This window comes from Oxyura jamaicensis, chromosome 28 (assembly GCF_011077185.1).
Source record: "Oxyura jamaicensis isolate SHBP4307 breed ruddy duck chromosome 28, BPBGC_Ojam_1.0, whole genome shotgun sequence".
Classification (NCBI taxonomy): Eukaryota; Metazoa; Chordata; class Aves; order Anseriformes; family Anatidae; genus Oxyura; species Oxyura jamaicensis.
In genome coordinates this window covers 4,869,452-4,892,605 of record NC_048920.1, presented here as the reverse complement: position 1 = coordinate 4,892,605, position 23,154 = coordinate 4,869,452, and the positions used below count along the sequence as shown (strand labels likewise).

The 23,154-nt window shown below is 51.6% G+C and overlaps 2 protein-coding genes across 6 annotated transcripts in view; both read left to right on the top strand.

The window, feature by feature from the left end:
- AP3D1 (adaptor related protein complex 3 subunit delta 1) overlaps positions 1 to 3,793 on the top strand; it is a 43,392-nt gene extending 39,599 nt beyond the window's left edge. For both annotated transcript variants that reach the window (XM_035348119.1, XM_035348118.1), the window contains 3 exons: positions 359 to 480; positions 1,223 to 1,302; positions 1,670 to 3,793. In XM_035348119.1, the coding sequence (XP_035204010.1) occupies positions 359 to 480; positions 1,223 to 1,302; positions 1,670 to 1,765 (298 nt within the window). In that variant the 3' untranslated portion in view covers positions 1,766 to 3,793. The remainder of the gene's footprint in view (positions 1 to 358; positions 481 to 1,222; positions 1,303 to 1,669) is intronic.
- Positions 3,794 to 8,240: 4,447 nt separating this feature from the next.
- On the top strand, positions 8,241 to 22,857 carry MOB3A (MOB kinase activator 3A). Of its 4 annotated transcripts, none has more exons than XM_035348125.1 (5): positions 8,294 to 8,321; positions 14,357 to 14,439; positions 17,974 to 18,523; positions 20,615 to 20,817; positions 21,447 to 22,857. In XM_035348125.1, the coding sequence occupies exons 3-5, from the start codon at positions 18,106 to 18,108 to the stop codon at positions 21,474 to 21,476; spliced, it is 651 nt and encodes a 216-aa protein (XP_035204016.1). In that variant the 5' UTR covers positions 8,294 to 8,321; positions 14,357 to 14,439; positions 17,974 to 18,105; the 3' UTR covers positions 21,477 to 22,857. The 4 variants fall into 4 exon arrangements, with proteins under 4 accessions (XP_035204015.1, XP_035204016.1, XP_035204018.1 ...); XM_035348127.1 differs by lacking the exon at positions 8,294 to 8,321 and adding an exon at positions 13,185 to 13,494; XM_035348124.1 differs by lacking the exon at positions 14,357 to 14,439 and having other exon boundaries at positions 8,241 to 8,321.
- The last annotated feature ends 297 nt before the right edge of the window (positions 22,858 to 23,154 follow it).

The window sequence follows — 23,154 nt, the reverse complement described above, 5'->3', positions numbered from 1 at the left end:
TGCAGGCTATGCTGTGTATCTTGCAGATATGCTTCTGAGTTTGGCTGTTTGTGATTGGCGTGGTTACAGTTCAGCTATCTTTTGTAATGTTTGACTGTTAATGTAGGCCTAGTGGTTTGTTTCAAGTGACTCTGAAGAAGGAGCTATATGCCATGTAGGCTGACGGATTGGGTGGAAGTAACTCTGAGGCCATAGGATACTCCAGTGCAGTCTGGTTCTCATGTTTGCTCTAAAGCCATTTTCCTAGAGCTTGGTAGTACTTCTTCATCCTGAGATGTCTTGAGGTCTGCATGGGGCTAAATAACAGATCTCACTTGACTTTGTAGCACAAGTATTTACTTTCCTTCCTGTTTTGCAGTGATGCTTTTGCCAAGCTTCTAGAATCTGGAGATCTACACATGAGTTCTATTAAAGTAGATGGAATTAGCATTTCTTTCCAACATCTACTGGCAAAGATCTGTTTTCATCATCACTTTTCAGGTGAGTCTTTTGGATGCAGAAATTCCTGTTGTCTTTGGTGAGTGCAACACACCATGGCCTCAGAAGCAGCTGACAGCCAGATTAAATAAAACTGGGAGAGGAGTTGCTGCCAGTTCTATAACGCATTCGTATCCTCAAAGTGTATCATGCTTTGAAAAAGTGAGCTCTCCTTGGGTCCCTGTGGCTTTCCTCCATTTTGGCAAGGCTCATGGCAGGTATCACGGGAGCAGCTTGCTTATAGTTAGGGCTATAGCTGTTCTCTGGAGGTTGTATTTGATCTTAGTGCTTCATCATACCTCTTTCCCCTAATGCTTTGTTTCACCAAGGAGGGCAGAGAGCTATTCAAGCTTGGACTGGTAAGAGTTCCTAAATTAATTAAAACACACATACAGGGTGAAGCAAAACCAAATAGCTGTTTCATCATGTTCTCGCATATGCATTAGGCACTGCCTTGTTGAGAGCATTTCTGGGGAAGAGATCTACATCCTGATCAATGTCTTTGCCACAAAACCTTTGCAGCTTGTTTGGAAGACAAGTTAAATAACCTCGCTATTACAAAACATCCCAGATAGGAGCCAGGAGGAGACAGGCACGTACATCATCTTAACCCTGACATCTTCCTCTCACTTGGTAGAAGATTGTATTCATTGAAGCCAGACAGAGCAGTAACTCCTTTTTATGAGAAGCAAATCCCATGTTAAAAAGTTGTCCCATTAAATGAGAACTCCTGCTTTCTTTATAGTTGTGGAACGTGTTGATTCTTGTGCATCAATGTACAGTCGTTCTATCCAAGGTCATCACGTCTGCTTACTGGTAAAAAAGGTGAGTACATCTAACACTTGAAACCAGACCTGAAGAGAAAATAAATTTATTACCTTTTCTATCTTACTGGAAAGAGGGAAATATTCCTGCCTAAAACGTCCAGGGACATGATAGGTAATAGAATTGATCTGGCCCATCCAGCAGTTTTCCCTGTGCTGCTACCCAGGGGGCTTCCTGTTGCCCAGCATGTACCCGGTGAGTAGCAGCAGCACTAACACAGCTTCCCTGATCTGACTGCTCATCTAAGCCTGCTTTGTTCCTGTGCAGGCTCATCGGGCTGTTGATGGTGTGTAAGTTAGGCTGGGAAGAAAATTGCCTGTGCTTAAAAGAGGAGCTAATGGATTTTTTTTTTCTTTTTCTTTCCAAGGGAGAGAACTCTGTATCCATAGATGGGAAATGTAGTGATTCTACCCTGCTTAGCAACTTGTTGGATGAAATGAAAGAGACATTGTCCAAGTGCTGAATACTCCTTATAAGATACTCAAACTACAAGAAACACACCTAATGTGTAAAGACAAGCAGATCGAAGTGTTAAATTTCTCCCTCGTACGCATGTACTATCCTGGGGCACGTGCTTTTCAGTTAACTCCACCATTGTTTGCAGTTTAGACATTTTAAGGCTGTATGTTACCTTTCTATTTCAAAACTTTTGACAAACTGTGGTGTTAACCCTTTCTAGCCCAAAGAGATTCTGGTGACATGACTGGAGGAGGGAGGGAGGGGCGCTATTTATTCAGCAGTTCATGATGATCCTGTAACCCTTGTCATCTGCATGGGATGGTGGACTAAGCAGAATTTTATCGACAGTAGCACAGAGTCTGTTGCTTGTGCTGATTGCCAGGGAAGTTTGATTTGATCCTTAGCCATGGAGTGTCTTCACGGCTGCTGTAGTTGATGTATATTTCTAACAGAGGCTGGTGCTGGACCTGAAGGCCTTTTTTGTTCATAAATGTGATTTATTGTTATTATTTCAAGATCCATTGTGATCAGCATATAAACATCCTCTGTCTCCTAGAGCCCTGTTGGAACTGGGATGTTTGAGTTTCTGTTTATAGTAGTTGCCTTGAGCCTTAACCTTCTTTTAGTGACAGTTGAAAGAGTAGAGAGTGAGCGCATAAAACAGGCTGAAAGTGTTACTGTTTGATATCTGCTCCTGTTGACTGTCCCCGCAAATGGAGTCTCTCATATGCCTCTCACCTCTGAGCAGTCTCTGCTGATGCATTTTGAGTCCACTTCAATTTCACATTCCTGAAAAGTTAAGGTGTAGCAAGAAACTGGAAATCCAAAGGGGTCTGTTCCCGCTTTTGTATCATTTTGCTCACCAGCTGAGGTTGACCAATATCAGGTTAGAGAAATAACCCCCGTTTAATCCCTTGTACTCCAAACAGGTTGCAGATACAGCTCTGTTCCCTTCCTCTGTGCTGTGAGATCAGCAACATTGTGCTGTCTCATTGGTCTCTGTAGCATCATCTGGCCCTGCCTTCGCAGCAGTGGGAACAGATTTAGCAGCACAAGTGTAGCTGGGTTCGTGCAACAGAGCTGTCTCTGCCTGGGTGGCAGGAGGGGCGGGCTTGGTGAGGAGCGGCACAGGTCTGTTAGAGGTTACTTCTGAGGGAAGAAAGGAAAGGTCTACAGCGTGAAGCCCATTCTGCACTAAATCTTGTGGAATCACTGACTGGAAAGGGATGTTGTTCTGTCTTTTGCGGATATACTTAATTGATGTCGTTCTCCAAAATCTTTGTGTTTTTTTTTTCAGTTCCTTTACTTGCTGTTCCATACCCAGCAAGGAGAACATGCTTGAACGGTTTTGCTTTGAGGCACAAGCCAAAAACTATTGCTTGTTATTTCCAAAAGGCCCCCAGGGAGGAGTTGGGCTTGTCTGCCCTTCCCCAGCACTGCCCCAACAGGTGTCAGCAATGCCCAGTGGAACTGAACTAAAACCCTATGTAGGGAACAGGATAAAGTGTCGCTCTTATCCTTAGGGTTAATGTCTTGTACTTTAAGTGTGTATTGTGCTCTTTACACTCTTCCCATATTAGGGTATCCTTGAAAAGGCTCTACTGTGGTTTTATTGCTAGGACCAGCTTTGTATTCTGCCAGCACTTGTGTGCTGCAGGAATTCATTTGCAGCAGGCTTCACTGCTGGTGAAGTGTTAGTCTTTGGTATTGGTCAACCTCCCTTGGTTAGCCAGTTTGTGTATTAGAAACTGAACATATTAAAATTGTCTTAAAGGATAATGTTCCTCAATTAGTGTTTTTTTTTTTAATTCATGGATGGAAACTGTCACTTTAGCATGTAGAATCTTCTCTTACAGAATCCTGTGCAGTGATTCTAGAATTTTGAAACTGTATGATGTGTTACATTCACAAATTTATTTGTTATCAACATTCCCTTAAAAAAAAAAAAAAAAAAAAAAAAGAAAACATACCAGAAGCTGCTGTAATGATTTTGTGTCAAGATGATCCAATAAACTTTCAAAACAAAGTTAAATTTTTGGTTTTGTAAATAGTCATTTTACAAGATCCAGTTTGTATGGACCCAAAAACATTTTATCAATAGGCTGTTGTACCCATCACTATACTACACGTTAACTCTGGAATTGATTTTTTTCATATTTATTCACTGTGAAGTTGTTGCACAACATGTAAGTGCTGTATGCTTATCAAGGGAAAGGGTTGTGCAAGCATTATTTGACCTGGACATACCCCAACTGTGAGTGTTTGTGGTTTGTGTCTTTGGGGCAGGTAAGGGGAATCTCATTCTGAAAGTTGTGAAAGATGTGAGAATTGTATGGGGTGGTGTGTTCTGTGTCTTTGGTTTTTTATCAGCTGGGGAGGGGTGTGCAGCAGTGAGGAGAGCCCTGCCGGCTGTCTCCCTGATGTGCCTATCAGGTACTGGTCACACACCTGCTCCCCCAGCAGCAACAGCTCTAAGGCATGAAGTGCACTAGCAGAAAAGGGATCTCCTGTGTGACAAACTGGAATGGTGTTGTTCGTTATCTCTTGTATTTTGAACTGAGCTGCCATTTTACATTTAGCTGGGAGCTTCCAGCTCTGTACTGAGGAAAGATCCATTGCTTGCATTAACTTGTTGGCCCTATCACCTGGAGATAAGCTCCTGCTGCAGGAGGCACCGAGTCATTTGCTTTCTGCATGCACTGTGAGCCCTGGTATTATATTCCCATGTTGGCCTGCAGGGAAGCTGCCTGCTTGTGGAACTGCACAAATCTGACAGGATGAAAACAACAGTAAACACGATTCTCTTTGCAAATGAGAGGGTCTGCATGGAGAAAAACAACAAAACAACAGGAGCCACTTAGAGCAAATGTCAAGTATTTAATGAGCTGCAGGACCTTAACTGGACAGTGCTGGAGCTTCCAGTGAACCTGGTGTTGTGCACTTCTGGCTTCAAACAGCAAGGCAGGGTTGTATCCTGCTCTCTGCATTTACATCCTGTCAAAATTCATTGAGCAACTGGACAGAAAATCACTCCTTATCTAAGTGTGGTTTTGCACACTATGCTATGAATGAGAATGTAAAACAGCGCTCAGCACCATCCTTCCAGAGAAAGGAGAGTGGCACGCTCCAAGCCTCCAGGTGTGCAGTTGCAGCCGCTTCATGCCATGTCTTGGACGGAGCAGCACCTCCTTCCTTGGAGGTTCATGGCCCTTAGCAACTGTGCTGTCTGGAGATGTGCAAATGCTGCTGGAACAGCTGCCCCGGCTCCTCCTCTGAGGAGCAGCGATCCTGTACCTGCGGCTGTTGGATGCAGAGCGTGGGATCAGGGGCTCTGCAGTGCTGTGTGTATCTCTGCAAGAACAATGATAGGAAATAAGCTGTAGGTCAGGGCTGCCAGTTCGGGGCAGAAGCGGGGGCACCTGGAACTGCACCTTATTTCAGAGAGCACTGAGATTCCCCTCTTTGCTTGCAAAATGGCAGAAGTGTAGAACAATGCTCTAAGTGCAGGACACGAGTGAGCTCTTCCCCACCATCCACCAGCAGGCTCTGGGCTCTGGCTAACTGCTGTGCTTTTAGCACAGCTTGGTTTTAGGCTTCACAGGGACTTACCGCCTGCCTCTGACTTCCTTCTTTCTAATGTTTGTAAAAACTTCCCTTTGAGCTGACAGCTGTGTTTTCTGTTACTTCTTATTTGAAACTTCAACTATGTGCTGCCCCTGTGACCACATCACTGCTAGCAACCTCTCCCTGACCAAGCAAAAGTTGAACTGAGCTACGAGCAAAGTATGAGAGTGCAGAAACATCTCTTTGACTTTTGGCCCTAAAAAAAAAGGGGGTGGGGGGATGGAAAATGGGGACTGTTCTGGAAGAATGAAAGCCTGCAAGGGCAGCTCTGCCTTCTGCACATTTTCTATTCCAGTACAACCCCACACCAGCCCTGTGGAGGGACTGGAAATCACCTTCTTGTCCAGGTGCTGTCATCTGTGCCAACATCTTGCTGCTGTGGCTGAGGCCTCAAGTCTCGTCCTCTCCTTGCTCCTCTTTCACCAATGCTGCCCTCAAAAATAAAGGGAAAAAGCTTTCCTGCCTCCCTTTTGCTTGTGGCCAGACCGAACCCTTCCCCTGACCTTTTACCACAGCACCTGCTCTGTGAGAACCAGACAGACCCGGGGATTTTTTGAGCTCAACCCTTTGCTCTGCACGTCTTTGTTCCTCTTTTGCTGTGACAAGGGTACAAAAAACCCAATCCCAGAGGAGGCTGTGCCACGGAAAACCAAACTGCTAGACTGAAAAACTGAACTGGGCTGAGAAACTGAACTGTTGTCTCTTCCCTGCAGGGTAGGGATTTGCTTGCAACATCCCATCCAACTCCTACACCATGACTGCGCTGCCAGGGAGTTTATCCATGGCTGAGAAAGTAAAAGTGAATCCTGTTTTCAATTCATCAAGTCAATCAGGTGGTGAATGTTATTTCAGGGATGACATCTTCCTGTTCAGGCAGACAGCTGTAGGTCATAGACTGCTTTTCTTTTAGAAATTGTGAATGTTGGTTTAAATACTGGTATTTTTAAATTTTGCTTCTGATTTCTGAGCCTTGCTAGTGCTTAAAGAGCACCTCAGCCTGCTTTTCTGTCGCACCATGCAGATGATAATCGTGTTAAGAAATGAGGAAAACCTTCCCCAGACTCCAGGAATCAGCATTTCTACTGCAGAACCAAAGAGGGTGAGCTTTTGTCACGTGCTGCACTCTGCAGCCAGACTTCTTGTTTTTTAATTAATAATTTAATAAGCAATTTCACCGAGGTGCTCAGCAGGATGCCTTGCATGGTCTGCAGTCCCATGGAGGGGACTGCAGGCTGGAAGAAATATGAGAAGTCCTGTGAGGGTGACACCACGTGCCCGCGGCCGCCTGGGACTCAGAGCTCCCTCATGGTGTGGATCTGGCCCTGGGCTGAAACGGGGCTGGGGCTGAGCCAGGTGCCAGCGAGTGCTGATGCTTTGCCCTGCTTTCTGCACATGACTCAGCTTCACCTCAGAGATGGTTTAGCAGCAGGATGTCATTAGCTTGCTGTGTAAACATCTCATTCCATCAATATCATCTCTAATTTAATCCATTAAGGTTTCTAAGAATAACCAATTTTTGCTAATTACAAAGAAGTGTGGATTACATCAGAGCTGTCCCCGATAAGCACTGGCAAAGCTCAGCTGAGGTGATGCTCTGAGCTCCGTGCTGGCCAAGCAGGGCTGCGAGGCCTGGGGGGATGAATGCCCCGGTGAAGAGAGAACCCCTGCTGCTGCCAGGGAATCCAGGCTCCTGTCACACCTACTCGAAGGGAAGGCAAGTGGACGAAACGGCTCAGAACTGTGCAGGGAACCACAACAACCTGTTTTCCTCACAGGATGCTCAAGAGTACCTTGAATTAACTTTCAAGGCACAAGCAGGGGTGAGAGGAAATCCCTGCAGTGAGGATATTTCATGCGATAGGAAATGGCGGCGGCCTGTGAGCAGGAGGAAGGGCAGGGGCTGCACACGAGGCTCGTTTAAGCATCATTAAAGAAGTATTGGCTTGGACGTGTTTGCAGCCGGAGCCGGAATTCCCACCACCTGCTTATTTCAGGGAGAGGGAAAAGTAAATAAATAAAAAGATCTGAATAGTGCTGCTTAAATTCTGCAGCGTGTGGAGGGACTGGGCCGAGCGCCAGGCCCTGTGTGCTCCCTTGTCGTGAACTTTAACGGTGTTACTATCCCACATCTCAGGTAGGAGGGCTTTCCTTCAGCTTTGGGTGCCGTTTAATCTCCAGCTGGGGCAAAGGGTGGGCACCTCAGGCTCACCAGGGAGCGACCTTTCCACCCAGCACCCTACAGCCGTGTCCTGTTACCAAAAAACCGCCGGTGCTGAGGCAGTTTGGGGGCAGGTGCCCTCTGTTAGGTGAGTGCCTCGCAGCCCTGAGGGGCCACTCGCCAGTCCTGACACAACAAGGGGGGGAGCTGAGCCCCTCAAACCTCGTAGGGCCAAAGCCGGGCTGCAGGAGGGGGTTTAAGGGTTTGGGGAGCCCGGGCTGGCCCCAGTCAGATCCCGGCCCCTGCGGGACTGGGCTGGGGCTGCGGGGCCCAGGTGGGAATTTCCTCTGGGAACTGCAGCTGGGCTGCTGCCGCTTTCCAGCTTCCGGGTGTGACAGATGTGGGAGCGGTTCCTCTGCTCACAAGTTTAAACAGTTTAAACAAGTTTAAAATAAAGATTTAAAAAGGATAATAGAAGCTGGAGGCGTCATTAACAGCGGCAGTGGTTCATCCCTGCTTCTCCCTCTGGGGGCCTGTAGGGTTCCCATCCCATAAAACGAGAAGAAAAGAATAACAGAAAAGAAAACGAAACGGAAACGGCCTCTTCCCCGGCCCCTCCCTGCCGCGTTGGGGGGGCGGCCCCTTTAAGAGGAAGTAGTGCCGGCAGCCGCCGGCGGAGCGGGGCCGAGGCGCGCGGAGGAGGAGCGCGAGGAGCTGCGCTGCGGCCACACGAGGGGCGCCGCCTCCGCGCCGCCACGGACTAACTGCGGCCGGCCAGGTGCGGGGGGCTGGGGGGGAACCGGGGGGGTCGGGGGAGCACTGGGGAAAGGGGGGTTCCCAGCCCCGCCCGGGGATCCCCGGGACTGCGCTGAGCCCGCTGCAGCTCTCCGCTAACAATTTTAGCTGGTTTGAGTTTATTTTAATTACTTATTTTCTCGCGTGGAAGGCGGCCTCGTGGCCTCCCGGCCGGCCCTGGGGCTCGGGGGGCCGCTGGTGAGGGGACCCCGGTCCGCCGTGCCGCCCCCGGTCCTTGTTCTCTGCCCTGCCGCCCCCCGGTGCTTCCCTCCCGGGCCTCCCCCCTCCAGCCCTGGGGCTCTGCTGCGGGGGGGCCGCAGGAGCCAGGCCCCGTCTGGGCTCATCTGCAGCGCATCAGCCCGAGCTCCTTCAGAGAATCCGGGAATCGTGCCATAGACTCGTAAAATGGCCTGGGTTGAAAAGGACCTCAGAGATCACCCAGTCCCACCCCCTGCTCCGGGCAGGGCTGGCACCCACCACAGCGGGCTGCCCGGAGCCGCCTCCAGGGATGGGGCATCCACAGCCCCCCCGGGCAGCCTGTGCCGGTGCCTCACCGCCCTCTGGGTGAAAAACTTCCTCCTAATTTCCGACCTAAATCTCCCTGTCTCAGTTTAAAAGAAATCTGGTGTGTGCGCCAGAGGACAGGGCAGGAAGCCCTCGGGGCAGGGAGGGCTGGGAAGTTGTCCGGCGCCTGTCGCAGGTGGTTGGGAAAGGCTCCTGCTAGCGAGAGGCAGGGTCCCCTTCTGGCCCGAAGAGCCACACGTCCTTCATTTCTGTCCCGTTGTTTAAAACCCTTTCTAGTCTGGAATTGTTCTGCTAAGTTGTAGGGCAGTGTTTTTTTTTTTTTTTTTTTTTTTGTTTGTTTGTTTTGTTTTTTTTTTTTGCTAGGAGATGCAAATTTTCCCCAGCCACCTGTTTATCGCAGTCCCCAGGGCTTTTGTCCTTGCATTCTGCTTCTTTTACAGAGCTTTGGGCTCACATCCAGCTCTACGTTTATCTCTCATCGTTTCTTGGATCCTGTATTCCATGTCTTAGATTCAATTTCGGTCTTAGTCACGTCCCTGCAAAGCTGACTTGGTCAGGAGGGTGAGCAGGCTCAGAACCTCTTTAAATTCCCAGAAAGAGAGGAGAGGAGTGCTGGGAGTTCACGCCAGGCTGGTGGCAGGGAAGCAGGAACTGATGTTCCTGGTTTGCACAGGAGATCTGGGCCCAGGCGCTGAGCAGGGAGCAGTTTCCCTGTGGCTGGCTCACTTTCAGGGTCTGGGGTTCTCTTGGGACCTGTTGAGGTTGCACAGCTGACTGTGCCATAGTCAGAACGGACAATGGGCTCTCCTGTCCCTTCGGCTGGGGCTCGGCGAGCTTGAAGCGTGCTTGTCATCTCGAGCAAAGTCCTCCCTTGTGACTTAGCTGTCCTCTGTCACGGAGCTGCTTGCCAGATGCTTTCGTGGCCACGTTTGGCTGTAACGTGGCCCTTCCATTGATGGGGTGTGAAGTGCCACCCAGGCCGAAGTGGCACAATTAGCTCTGTTTGTGGAGGTTGAACTGGAGGTTGACGTAACGGTGTTTTGTAACTAATGCTTCTCTGTACGTGGGCCAGAGATCTCTATGGCCGCAGTACACAAAGGAAAAATGTTTCCCTTGTCAGCAGTGAAAGCATGTGGGGTCAGAGAAGAGATTGCAAAACCTAACCCGTCCTGGCCACAAGAGTTCAGATCTGGGAGAATAATTGCCTTCAACTTCTCAGTTTTAATTTCTTGTAAGGCAGGAAGGTATTCTGTGATACTTGAGCCATAAATGCTGCTCTAAGTGGATTCATAACCAGCTTTGCTGGAGGTTTTAGAAGATTATCTTTAGAAATGCGTAACATCCAGCTAATGCTTCCAATGAAGAATGCACCTTAGGCTGCACGTTCGTCTGCCCTTCTCCAGATGCCCCTCAGAGGCAGCATTATCTGCGACTCCTGTCTTGGTCTGCTTCTTGCTCCCTCTGGAGCTGATGCTGCGCTGAAAGTGCTGCTCAGCTGGCGATGAAATGATGGAGGGCTCCTGGGTGAATTGCTGCTCCGAGAACACCAAGTGCACGGGGAGCAGAGGGGAGGGAGCCCAATAACTCCCCTGGGGGGGAACGAGGACAACGAAGGCCACAAGAAAACCTTTGTAAGCATGCACATCTGTCCAACTGTGGTGGCTTTGACTTCTTGTAGAAGTCTAGATGGAGTCAGTAGATGCTTTGTCATTATTTAGTCTCTCCGAGAAGAGGTGAAGATGGTGATGCTGACGGGTGTCCCTGTGTGTTGCTGGTCCTGCACAGCCAGGCCTTGTGTGCTGCTGGGCTGAACTCTCCTGCGGTAGCCGTGCTTGGTGCTTGCCCCTATCCTCTTGGGGACTGCATGGCTGTCTTCCCACCCCGTGGCAGCGCAGACCTCCTTGCAGGGCAGCGTGAGGCTGGTCAGGAGCCTTCCCTCTGCTCCCTGCCACCAGCACCCATGCAGTGGCTGCAGGAGACCCCCAGCTCCCAGCCCAGGGAGGGGCTGGATTTGGGTGAACGATGGCCCTGGCTGTGTGCCTCTGCTCTGGCTTCTGGGGAACAGGCAATGAGCTGGAGCCATCCGATACGTGCTCCAGTTGGAAGCAGAAGCTGAGTAAGACCTGTTACTAAGCTGAAAGCCACTGTAATTGTTCTTGATCTTAACTGCAGGCTTACGCTGGGGTTGCTGTCTGGGCCTTTTTTTTTCTTTTTTCCTCCTCGCTGCGTGCAGGAGGTCTTATGATGTGGTTTGTCTTGAGGTGATCTCTAGCTCCACATCAGTGGGCTTGTTCCTGGCCTTTGCTGCCTGGAGCCACATTAGTGCGCTGGGCCGCTGCCATATCTCCTCGTGGAGGAGAGGAGCAGGCCTCGTGGGCACCCGCTTTCAGCAGGAAACAATACGGCTTTCTTTTAAAAGCATAATGCTAACGTGGGGAGAAGCGGCACTCGTCCATGGGACTAGCCCTGCCGTGGGGGAGGCTGACCCCTTCCCTGGGAGACACCTCCCGAAGGCAAGATTGGCGCTCCAAAACAGCCATCCCTGCCGCCTGGGCAGATCCTAAAGTTAGAGGAAACCGCTGCTGGTTCAAAAATACCCCTGCTCAGTGAGGATGATCATGTGGAAGCCGTGAAAGCAGGAAGAAATGCGTAGTTCACAGCTTGGACTCGATAAATACCACGCTGCTCCTTACGAGTTCCGTGGTGAGGGGCAGAACTGGGCTGAAGGCCAGCAAAAGGTGTTCCTGAAGAAGCCGCCTTTAAAATACAGCCCTGCAGACCTTGAAAAGAGCTGCTCTGAGCGTGCCGTCAGCCACCCACGGAGTATGGTTTATCCTAGAAATATTTGTCTGTGCAGTTAACCTGTCTCCTGGAGTCGTGACCCAGCTTGTCGGCTCGAGGCAGCATCTGCGGAGCCAGCAGCAGATGAGCTCTGCCTCCACACGCAGCCATGATCTGGCCGAAGCTGTGTAAGCGCAGTCCGTGGAAGCCTTCCAGCACAGCCATGCCTCTGACATTGCAATAGATGCAGATGGCACGTAAGAGGCAGGAAAATCGGCCCCGGATCAGTAATCATGCAGGCTCTTATAGGCGTTCCTGTTGCGCTGTGGTCATTCCTAGGCTTTTAAATGAAGATTTTAAATTGCAGAATCTGCTCCCTGACCCTGTTGGGGAAGGGAAAGTAGAAGGAGTGCAGCTGACTTTAGAAGCTGACTTTCTCATGTGGCTCTTTGACCATCTGCGGCTGCTGGCCGGGTGGGGACAGGCGGTGCTGAAGCCTCTGACCTCTCCCAGGCGAAGTTCGAGGGGATGCAGCCTTCCCTCTGCCCCGCCAGAAGCCGTCCTCCAGGCCCTGCTCCTTCCTGAGTGTTTGCCTGTGATGTGAGCCCGTCACACAAAACCCACGCCGTCCCTCCTGTTGTCACCGTTGTGTCTGCCTGGGCTGGAGCATCCCAACACAGAGCTGGGTGGCTGGTGCTGCCTCCTGCTCCTACATCCCGCGCGTGGCAGCTGAAACGTGCCTCTGGCTGCTTGGCCCCACGAGTTCTTGCTTCGTTTGGGTCTTCCAACCCATGTGGGGCTGAGCAGGGATTTCCCCTTTATTTTATCAACTCACCGGAGGTTAAAATTGGCCAAATGCATAGCCTTTAGGGGGAAAAGGAAGATACCAGTGAAAGCCAACCGTAACATTTCTCGTGCTTTTTTTATACCGTTTCCTTTTCTTACCTACTTGCAAATGCTGCTCAGCTCCACATTTGCATGGCTTGAAGTTGTGCAAAGTGACTGTCCTGCCGCCGAGCGAGCGTGGTTCTGGGAGGTACCTGGGAGATGGGTGGGGGTCTTTGTATGGATTTTACTCGGAGTTCCCATGTTGTGCAGCAGCTTTAAGCTGTGGGGCATGGGGGTGGCTGGCGACCAGCAGGACTTTCTTAAAACTGACTTTGTGGTGAGGCATAAAGGGCTCTTTGTTTGTCTAAGCCTTGGGAATCTAACGTCTGAAATGTGCGTTTCTAAGTGGCCCTGTTCCATGTGTTGTTAAGGCCACTATTAAACCAGTTTCCAGAAGGAAAATTTGGATATTTTCCTGCTGAGCAGCAGAGGGAACTTGTTGCTTGTGCACAACCCAGTCTGGGGTTATCACTGTGGCTGCGCCAGCTCTGCCCTGTGCTCCCTCTCCTGCCGAGCAGCTCCTGGCCCCTGTTGCCAGCAGTGAGCAGAGAGAAAATGGGAAGAAAAAGGAAAGGTGCAGGGCAGCTTCTCGGCTCTCCTCGTGAGCAGCCTCTAGTTTCCTCACAGAGGAGAAGCACTGCCCTGGCCTGGCTCCGCTCAGCTCCCCGGAGCGCGGTTTCCATTTTGGCTTTTCCAAATAACAACACGAGTCTCCTCGGCTGGGGAGCGCGCAGCTCCGCGCCGTCAGGGAGCGTTGGGAGGGGGGTGATTAGCGTTGGGAAAAACATTGGCAGCTGCCTCGGCCAGCCACGAGGCCGCCGTGCCAGACAGGAAGCTGGCCTACGTGGAAGCGCCATCTCGCAGGAGTTATGAATGGTCGGACGTGCCTGCCGTGAGCCTAAACCCTCGTGTTCTGCCCCAAATTGTCCTCGTTGTGCTTCGCCCTCCTGCCCGCAACCAAGGTAAGCACAGGGACCTTTTGGTCCTTGTGTTATAAAACTGTTCAAAGGAGCAGCTGAAAGCCTCGTCTGGTGAAGGTAAGCTGTCTTGCTTGCTGCCAGACTCGCTTCAGAGGCACAGAAACGTGCCGTCGTTAGTGCCCGTCCAGCCCTGCTGCCGTAATTGGTCCGATCCTTGCTCTCCATATTAAAATCTCTCCTTTGATCATAGAAACCCAGGATCATCTTTTACTGAGAAACTGAGCAGAATGGCTGTGGGAAGGTATTTGTGAAAGCGTGGGGGGGAAGTTATGAAAACCATGTGCGTGTGCGTCTTTGCTTTTTTGTTTAAGGTCCCTGAGGCCGCCTTGCTAGCTTCGCTGCTCTGGCACGCCCCGTAAAATCCAGTCGTGCCTTGAAGTGTTTGATGCGTCCGATGTGCCGTGGCTGTTTGGTCAAACTGGCACGGGAGTTGGTGTCCTGCGTTGGAAGCTCTGCGTGAACTGCGAGGGTAGGGGGCCCCTGCTCACCTCGCACTTTTGGGGGGCTGTAGAGGGGGATGTAATGTGCACGGGCTTACCACCAAAGGGCTGCAGTTACAAGCTGCCCCCGAAGGGACTTTTGGCAGGATTTCATGGAAGTGTTTAGCATCGATACCACTCGGTGTCATCTTGCGGGACAGCAGCGTGGCTTCCGTAAAAGGAAATTAGAGGAATGAATTATTCTGAGAAATGCGCTGCTCGCTGGGATTTACTCGAGGGCTCTCTTGTGAGCGCACAGCAGGATGTGAGCTGCCTGGAGCTGGGGTCACTGGGAGGGAAGTGGCCGCGAGCCTCGCCCCTCCCCGCCGGCAGCGTGAAACTGAACTTTTCTCTCTTTCAAAAAGGAGGAAGCTCTGCATCGGAGCCTGCAAGCGCTCGCAGGAGTTGCAGAGACGAGCAGAGTGATTGCAGGAGGCTAAAAACTAAGGTAGGAGCTTGCCAGTGTGCCTCCGCAGGCTGTTAGCGGCAGAGGGGAGCGCGAGGTGTGCTCAGAGGCGATGGAGCCGCCGTGGGACCCTGCTCACGGGTGGGGGGCCACGTGCGGAACAGCCCGCGGGGCCGCAGCGGGGGCAGCGCCAGGGCTGTGAGGCCACCGTGCGAGAGAGGCCGCCTCCAGGGGCTGCGGCAGAGGCTGCTCTTTCCTTTTTTTGTGCCCGCTCTGAGCTGTGTGTGAAAGCAAAAAGAGCTGGGTAAGTAACGCCTGGGCTCCCTCTGCCCGGAGCCTTTAAAATGAGGCAGCTCTGCGCGATCTGCTGCTAGCGGCAGGGGAGGAGGGATGGCAGGGGGAACGAAGGGCACTGCCCTGGGTCGCCATCGGCAGAAACAGGCGTTAGGGCTGGAGCTGTAGGAGCAGGGAAAGGGGATAAAAGCTGACTGGGAAGGGAGGGGAGGGCAAGGCCTCCGGCCCCGCGCAGTGTGGCCGCGGCAGCCAGGGGAGCCACGCGCGGCGCCCGGCCCTGTCCCCGCAGTCCCCGCAAGCAGCGGCAGCGCCGCTCCTCCGGGAAAGCCGGGGTGGTTTCGCTCTGTCAGCCTGCCACGGTGCAGGGCTTTGCAGCGGCTCTGAGATCTCGTGGGAGGGATGGCCAAGGTCCGCTTGCACCGGTGACGTCTGCCGTAATCTTGGCTGGCTGGGAGAGAGGAGGAAACAAAATGTCCTGCAGGTTTGTTTGTGTGTTGGGATTTTTTTCCTCGTCTTTGAAGCTTGTAAATCCCACTCAGGTGCTTTGCATGTCCCATGTCCTAATTATTCGTAGTGTTTCCTTTCTCCTCTTCATAAGGACAGTGTTCTAGTGCTGCCAGAGCAATGACTGCCTGTGGAAGATGTTGTACATGTGATACCATCTCCAAGCAATGTCGGTGATGCTTTTGGTCTGTCTTTTCTTTCTTTTTTTCTAGTGCCAAATGCTTCATTTAGTTCAGTTGCACTCAAAAACTGTAATTAAATATGCCGAATCTGCTTGAAGTCGTAGCTACTAGTTTTGCTAATGCCTTCAGACAGATGCTGAATCGTCTACAAGATGATTGCTGCTGTGTTGAGCTCCGCAGCTCTCAAGAATGATGTCTCTTAGGAAGAGGAAGTTGCTTGTAGGGCAGACGCTGCCCTGATACCAAATAAGCCATATTAAAATTCTCTTCACCCTGTGCAAATGATCATTTCTTCTGGAAAATAGTCTAAAATGGTCCATGTTTGCTTCTTGACATGTGCAGGGTTTTGGTGGTGTTTGTTTGTTTTAAACTCTGCAGCTTTGCTGTTCGGTTTCAACCCACCCTCCCTTTCACCGGACAAGGACGGGTTTTCCAGGCTCAGGCTGTGGCTGCAGGGCCCAGCACGGATGCCAGGGGAACCACTGGAATTCTTAAGACAGTTCCTAAACAAGTAGGGACAGAGTCGTACCGCACCGAGGACGCTGCCAGTCCTCCAGAGAGCTGTATGAAGGGCAGTGCTCCTCCTCCTTTACTGCCTGCTTGTTTAAAGGATATTTCTTTCTCCACCTCCAGTGTGAGGATATCATCGCGTGCAAGTGCTTCTCTGGGAGCGATTTCCTGCTGGAAGTAGCTGCAGACTCAGCACCTGCTGTCCACATTGCTGGTGGGGGGCGATCAGCACCTTTGGGGTACAGTGGGGTGGGCGCAGCCCCAGCACTTCCGCACCGAACTGCAGGATGTGGCCAGGCTGTGACACAGCTCTGGGTAACCAGAGCTCCTTGCTCAGACATCCCTCCTCGTCCCCCTTGCTACTTCCTCTCACCGAGTCTGCGGTGCGATCAGAGGCTTCTCAAGGTCGCATTTTCTGGAGGTTTTATTTATTTATTTATTTATTTTTGACTCTGGTGCGGTAGCTGGTAGGGTTGCAGCAGCAGCTGTTCCGGCAGCACCTTCATCTTTTGCAGAGAGCCCGTGGCGTCTCACTCGATGCCGGGTGAATCTCGTTGAACCGCAAGGAAATATTTTCCGTTGGTCTCAGTGCGTGTCGTGGCTGTGGTCACGGCCCGTGTCGTAGCCAGAGCTTGGATCTGTGCAGAAAAGTTGGCTCAGCCCCTTCCTGCAGGAGAAGAAGGGCTAGGGAAAGGCAAGTGGGTTCCTACGGGGCAGGCTGGGGTGGTTTGGGTTTTCTTCCTTACTGTCATTAACTAAGAGAACAAGAGGCTTTGGTTTAAATTCCTTTCATCTCTCTCTAAAGAAGAAATGCTGATAAGCACGATGCAGCATCTGTTAAAGATTGGCTGATTTGCAGAAAAGTAGCCTTGACTCCAGTTTGAAATTTTTCTCACCAGAGTTTGGGGGCGTTATTTACCTATTTAAACAACACTACAGCTAAGAGATTTTCTGCTTGGTGGAAGGGACTTGTTTGCTTGTTTTCTCAGAAAATTAAGGAGACTGTTACTTGCCGCATTCTACAGTGCATCAGCTTGAGTGTCTGTCGCTTTATTTCTTTCTCTGTCCAACACATGTAAAACAATATTTTTGGTACAATTTTCTGCTTTGAGCTTCCATCAAAGAGCCGCTTGACACAAATTATATGAAGGGATGGATGTGGGAACAAAGGAGGTATAATTAGCTACAGATAAACAGAGCTGTGTTTCTTGTCAGCATCCTTTCAAGATCTTAACTCGTGTCTCAGCCTCTCAGAACCAATTCGTTTCCATAGCCTGGAAGAGGAAGACAAGCTTTCAACCAGGCTTCAACATGGAGTGAGCTCAGCCGAAAGGAGGAATACAGTTGTGCTCTCTGCACCTGCAGACGAGGCTGTGGCTGTTTTTGATGCTGGTGCTATTTCAGGATACTGAGTTTATGGCTGCCTGAGCTCCGTCAACTTCTCATTCCCCTCAGCCCGTTCTCATCTTGTCCTCAGTGCTATGACGGCCCGCGCAGCTCCTGATCAGACTGGTGTTAGAACACGCCTGGCAGCAGAGCTGGGCTCTACTGTAGGATGTCATAAAGTTACCTTTGGAGTAGGTTTGTGTGCAGAGAGGGGGGAGAAAAGCATAGGTGAAGGATCTGATTCAAGTGAAGCCTAACCCAACGTTTGACCCTTCCTAAACCTTTGCTACTTTCCACCTGAATAGCTGGCGCTGGAGTTTCTCCTCCTTTAGGTGGGATTTGGGTCTCGCTGTGCTGATGCCATGATCTGCGCTGGCCCCGTCCCTCCCTGCTGTCTCATTCTCATCGCACCCTTTTCCTGGGGGCCTTTTTAGCTCCTCTATCCCCGTGCTGAGCAGGCAGGGGGGCTCACAGGGGCTCCTGGCCCAGCCCAGCTCTCCCCCAGTGGCCAGACTGTTCCTCTGCCCCGGGCTCTCCTGGGAGGAGAGAAAAAATAAAAGCTGGCGCCAGCTGCCCCTGCTCTGCTCAGATCGGGGGCGAGGGCCCAGATGGTATCCCAGATCTTTTCCTATGGGATTTAGACCAGGTTTCCTGTTGAGAGAGCTGCTCCTAATCGCTGCCCTTCTGTGCTGCGTTGCAGATCAGGACCAGATGAGCAGAAGGTTTCTGTGAAGATCAGAGTCCTCGCTGCCCTGCCCCAGGAAGTGGCCCAGCAGCTCTGTGTCTGCAGCTGTCATCGCTACGGGCCTGGAAAAAAAAGAAGAGAAGAAAGATGTCCCATGCTTTAAAGCAAGTGTTCAATAAAGACAAAACCTTCCGACCCAAGCGCAAGTTTGAGCCAGGGACTCAGCGGTTCGAGCTGCACAAGAAAGCCCAAGCCTCGCTCAACGCTGGCCTGGACTTGAAGGTGGCCGTCCAGCTGCCGCCGGGAGAGGAGCAGAACGACTGGGTGGCAGTGCATGTGGTGGACTTCTTCAACCGCATCAACCTGATCTACGGCACCATCAGTGACTATTGCACGGAGCAGTCCTGCCCTGTCATGTCCGGGGGGCCCAAGTACGAGTACAGATGGCAGGACGAGCACAAGTACCGCAAGCCCACGGCCCTGTCCGCTCCCCAGTACATGAACCTCCTGATGGACTGGATCGAGGTACAGATCAACAATGAGGACATCTTTCCCACTAACGTTGGTGAGTTGGGTTCTGTTTGCAGCGATGGGGGGGGAGGCCGGGGCAGAGCCTTCTCCTTTGAGCCCTCAGGTCCTGGTCCAGGAGGTGCCGTTCGTGGTCACTGCTGCTCAGGTCACCGTTGTGGTACAGCTATTGCCTTTTGGGCTGCTTGGAGGCCGGCGGTGTATAAGCTCTTCCAAGCACCTGAGAAATTTCAGGCCTCTTCTTGAGCACTAAAATACCCAGAGCTGTAGCAGATCTCATTTGGAGTCGTGGATACCTCGAGGAAAGCAAAGCCAAGCCAAGCGTAGGGAACAAAAATAAGAGGCTGCTCTTAAAAAGCCGGTCTCTGGCATGACCATCAGCAGTTCCTGCTGGACGTGGTCTCCTGAAGGACAGCTCTTTTCGAGCTGATTGCTGGTGTGGGTTCAGTGCACGTGCTCTGCGTTGGCCTGGTGATGGTGGCCATGTTTCCCTAATTAGCCTCTTTGTTGCTGCAGGCTGGCATTAGCTGACTCTGCCCTTTCTAGCTCGGTGCTTGCTGGCATGCAATCGGTTGTTTGTTGCAGCTGGGTGGGATGCTGACACGTGCATGGAGGGAGGGGCAGTGTTTCTATCTATTGCCAGGGTGATGGGAAAGAGAATTTGACCAAAGACAACTAAATCTGCAGTCCCAAATACACAGTTTCATGTACTCGCTTTGGAACAGAAAAGCTGTTTGTTGGTTGTTGTTTTTTTGTGGTGAATAAGATGTGAGAGTGCAGTATCCAAAGCATTAGGTAAACGTGAATGATGACATTCAGAGCTCCCACCTTCTGGAAGGCCGAAGACCAGATGCAGCAGAGATGTGTACAGTGGCAGGGGGGATGTCGCTGCTCCAACGCTAGCCCTGGGGTGTTTCACAGCAGGGCCAGCTCCTTGCTTTCCCAGAGCAGCCCTGGGTGATTGTTGGGCTCCTCGGCACGGCCCTTGGGGAACTGGGGTGGTGCTGGAGCCCCGGTGCAAGCGAGGTTCTGGGGGCTGCCTTCCTGCCCCTGCACGCGTCCCCTGTCGCAGCACAGCCTTGTTCCTCCCATGGGGCAGGGGGAGCGTCTGCAGAGGCAGGGCTGGAGGGGGCATTTTTCAGCTCCCTCCTTCCTGCTACCACGTTTATGCCATCGGGGTTCTGGCAGGATGCAATTGGCCTCTGTTCGGGATGCATCTGCATCCACGGGGCTCTTCTACCCCTGCCAAAGCACTGCTTAAACCGTGTGCAAGCAGGGCTGTGAAGAGCTGGTCCTTCAGGCAGCTGAACCACTGAAATGCTCCCGTCCGTTTCTCCGGGCACCCAGGAGGGTGCATTGCCTTCATTTAGGACTGTTCTGTACAACTCTCTGGGGACTATAAATAGGGAGTTTTTGTTTGGGGAGGCAAGACAGGTTTCCGGCAGCAGGAGGGTTGTGGAGTTGTTGTTCTCAGCTTTGCTTTTACCTGATAGCAGTTCTTGCAGGGCGTTGAAAGGGTTTCACTGATCCTTGTTCCTCCAGAAGGGACCTGTGTGAACTTCAGTACTGTGAGCTGGCCGCTTGGCCAGGCTGCTTTAGCTGCAGGCCCCGGCTAAACAAATCCCAGTGAACTCAGAGCAGGCTTATCCACTGGTGCCTTTACAGGGGACCCAAATGTCTTTAATTTTTAACCAAAGAGCTAAAGACCTATCAAACTGTGAGGTAACTGCAGGGGGATATCTCTGGCTCTTTCTTTGGGGAAATCGCTTCTGGAGCAGAGCTCAGGCGTTTGTAATATTTTGCACTGTTTATCTAAACATGCCAAGTAGGAGTGGAAGAAAACTCTCGGACTGAAGCAGCTGGTGGGAATCTGATGGTGATCGCCTGCTTTCAGCTAGCAGCTGCTTGCAGCGATTGATGGTGTGCAGGACTGTCACATCAGAAATTGATGCTTTGAAAAATCTGACCCAAAATGGAAAGGAAAAAGGAGGGGAACTGGAAATTACTTTGGACAGAACTCTCTCCCTTTTGTCTCAAAATGTACTTGTTCTATCAAGAACTTATTTTATTCCTGAGGAACCCATTCCCACTTCCGTGAAGCTTCTCATGGCTGTGTCTCCTCTCCCAGGTACTCCCTTCCCCAAGAACTTCCTCCCGGTGGTGAAGAAGATTCTCTCCAGGCTCTTCCGAGTCTTTGTCCATGTCTACATCCACCACTTCGACAGGATCACCCAAATGGGGTCGGAAGCCCACGTGAACACCTGCTACAAGCACTTTTACTACTTTGTGAAAGAGTTCAACCTAATAGACACCAAGGAGCTGGAACCACTGGTGAGTCCCGGAGTGAGGGCAGAAGGGGAGGGCTGGGGGTGGAGGTGTCACAGTTGCCCTCTCAAATCCCATTGCTGGAATTGAGGCTGTGGGTTGGCCTCGCAGTTTGGCAGTCGGGAAGATGGGAGCCAGGATGTGCAGGTACAGCTGAGCAGGGTTGTTTGGGCATCAGCTGGAGGAAGAAGACTTGTTCTCCAGCAACCTCCTCGCGTTTCGGGCAGCCAGCTTGCCTTGTCTGCGCACGCTGTTTGAGCTCAGCCCCATTCACCATCCAGGATGGGGAAGGAAGAGCAGAAGTCCCCTCCCATCCTGAAGAGCAAGGGCACCACCACCACAAGGAGCCTGCAGGATGGAGGGTGGTAGACCTAAGAGGTAGCAATGACATTTGGCTCAGCTGCTTACAGCTGTAGAATTTGAAGAGCTGTGGGGCAGTGGAAGCTGTCCCGCCTGGCCTGGGATTGGGAGTGGTGGGGGAGAACAGACCTGCCCCACCTGGAGCACGCGGTGAGTGTCACCGCGTGCCTGAGAAGGGTATTTCCAGCTGAACAAAGGTGAGATTTTTTTCATCCACACCCTCACCTGGTGGTTTGGATCTTAGTTCATGGTTCCTTGTCATGTCCCTTTGACAGAAGGAAATGACCTCCCGGATGTGCCACTGAGATCAGACCGTCCTGCTCTCACCTCGGCATCTCTTCCGAGGACACAGAGTCCCACTCCTGCATTGGAGACGTGAATCAAGGGGAGAACAGAGACGTTTTCGTAAAGAAATCTATATATTTTTAATGAGTTTCAATGTAAAACTGTGATATTGCAGGAATATTTTTTTAAAGATGCTCTAGATAAACTAGTTTTTTTATAGTAATTTCTATAAAAAAAAATAAATATTTTTGGCCACTTGGTGGGAATGCTCGTCCTCTGAGGAGGGAGGAGCCAGCCTGTGCTGCTTCTCCTCTGCCCCCTCACTGCGGTGGCACCAGGAGCCGAGCCAGGTGCGCCAGGTAGAGCCATGCCATGGAGCTGGCGCTGTGATGGAAGCGGTACGTCCCTCCGGACCCCCACCTCCTAAATGTGAAGGGAGGTTACGTGTGGGCATTGCGGAAGAAGTGCTGGTGCACACAGATTCACTGGGGCACCACAAGGAGCTGTCTGGTTCCAGCACCTCTTCCACTGGCTGTGCGGTCAGTTTTTGGACAGAGCTGCTTTTGTGCTCACCCTGCACTTGGCATCCTGTCCCCAAGGCCTGCCCTGCCTTTCTTTCTCTGTAAATGAAGTCAGACTTGGGTTTCTTTCATGGCCAGACCAGAGCTGCTGCTGCTGATCTATCCTGCAGCTGTGCTGCACTGGAGCGCTCCTGTTGTGAATCTGCTCTTGCCTCTTGCACCAGCTCTGAGCTGAGCTGCTCTCGCTGCACTGCCCCTGCGGGGACAGGATCGGCGCTGGCAGCACTGGGACAAGTGGACCCGCGCCTGGTGGGAATGAGCAGAGGGAAGGCACCGGGACCAGCATGGGGAAGTTGGCGTCTCAAACACCTGCGCTTCCCTTTCTCCTCGTGGTACGCAGACCCTACCGAGGAGCCAGACTGCTTTCTCTCCAGCCTTGCTTACGGACTCTGTGTGGATCACTTTCTGCTTCCCCTTAGGGTACTAAACCTTCTCTCTTCCTTAGCAGCGCTTCCCCACTCTGCCACATGCGTCTCCTCTTAACCAAAGTGCCTGGTGGGCAGCCAGAGCCAGGGGCCTTACCTCCTGCTTGCACAAGAGCTCTGCTGCCTGGCCAGAGCCTGGCAGTCCCCCCAGGTAGGTAGGTCGGGCTACCTAGGATCGGGGAGAGCGGGGAGCAGGGTTTACAGGGAGAGAAAAGGTTTCTGTGAACAGTGACCAAACTACCACTAACCACTTCTTCGTTAGAAAGTTCTTTTTGTGTCCTGGAATCTCTGTATATACATGACTCTTGTTTCTTGTCTATCGTTAGGACACGCGTACAAATACCACTATAGTTCTCTGACATGGAACCAATAAATTATGCTGTATTTACATAGCACGCTCCGATTGCTAAATGTCTCATGATTGCATGTTCGTCAGAGGCTTTCTGTCAGCAAAACAAACACGGGATGTTGGGACTCCACGGGAAGTATGGTGGAGAGCTGCTGACAGATGCCAGGTGCCAGTTCCTGGTTCTGCTGCAAGGTTTGATTCCTCCTGCTGCATCCTGGCTGCTCCGAGCCCTGCTCGTTTGCGGGGCCAAGTGTGTGGGTGCCGCAGCTGCTCCAGGAGGCTGCGGGGTCCTGCTGTGGCTGTGCAGTGTTACCGTGAGCCGGGGCTGGCTGTTCGGGCTGGG

What these genes read in the sequence shown, in the direction of transcription:
- MOB3A (XM_035348124.1), top strand. Translation starts at nt 18,106, where the DNA reads ATGTCCCATGCTTTAAAGCAAGTGTTCAATAAAGACAAAACCTTCCGA. An exon ending in CATCTTTCCCACTAACGTTG is followed by an intron (nt 18,524 to 20,614) that starts GTGAGTTGGGTT and finishes CTCCTCTCCCAG; the next exon opens with GTACTCCCTTCCCCAAGAAC. An exon ending in CCAAGGAGCTGGAACCACTG is followed by an intron (nt 20,818 to 21,446) that starts GTGAGTCCCGGA and finishes TCCCTTTGACAG; the next exon opens with AAGGAAATGACCTCCCGGAT.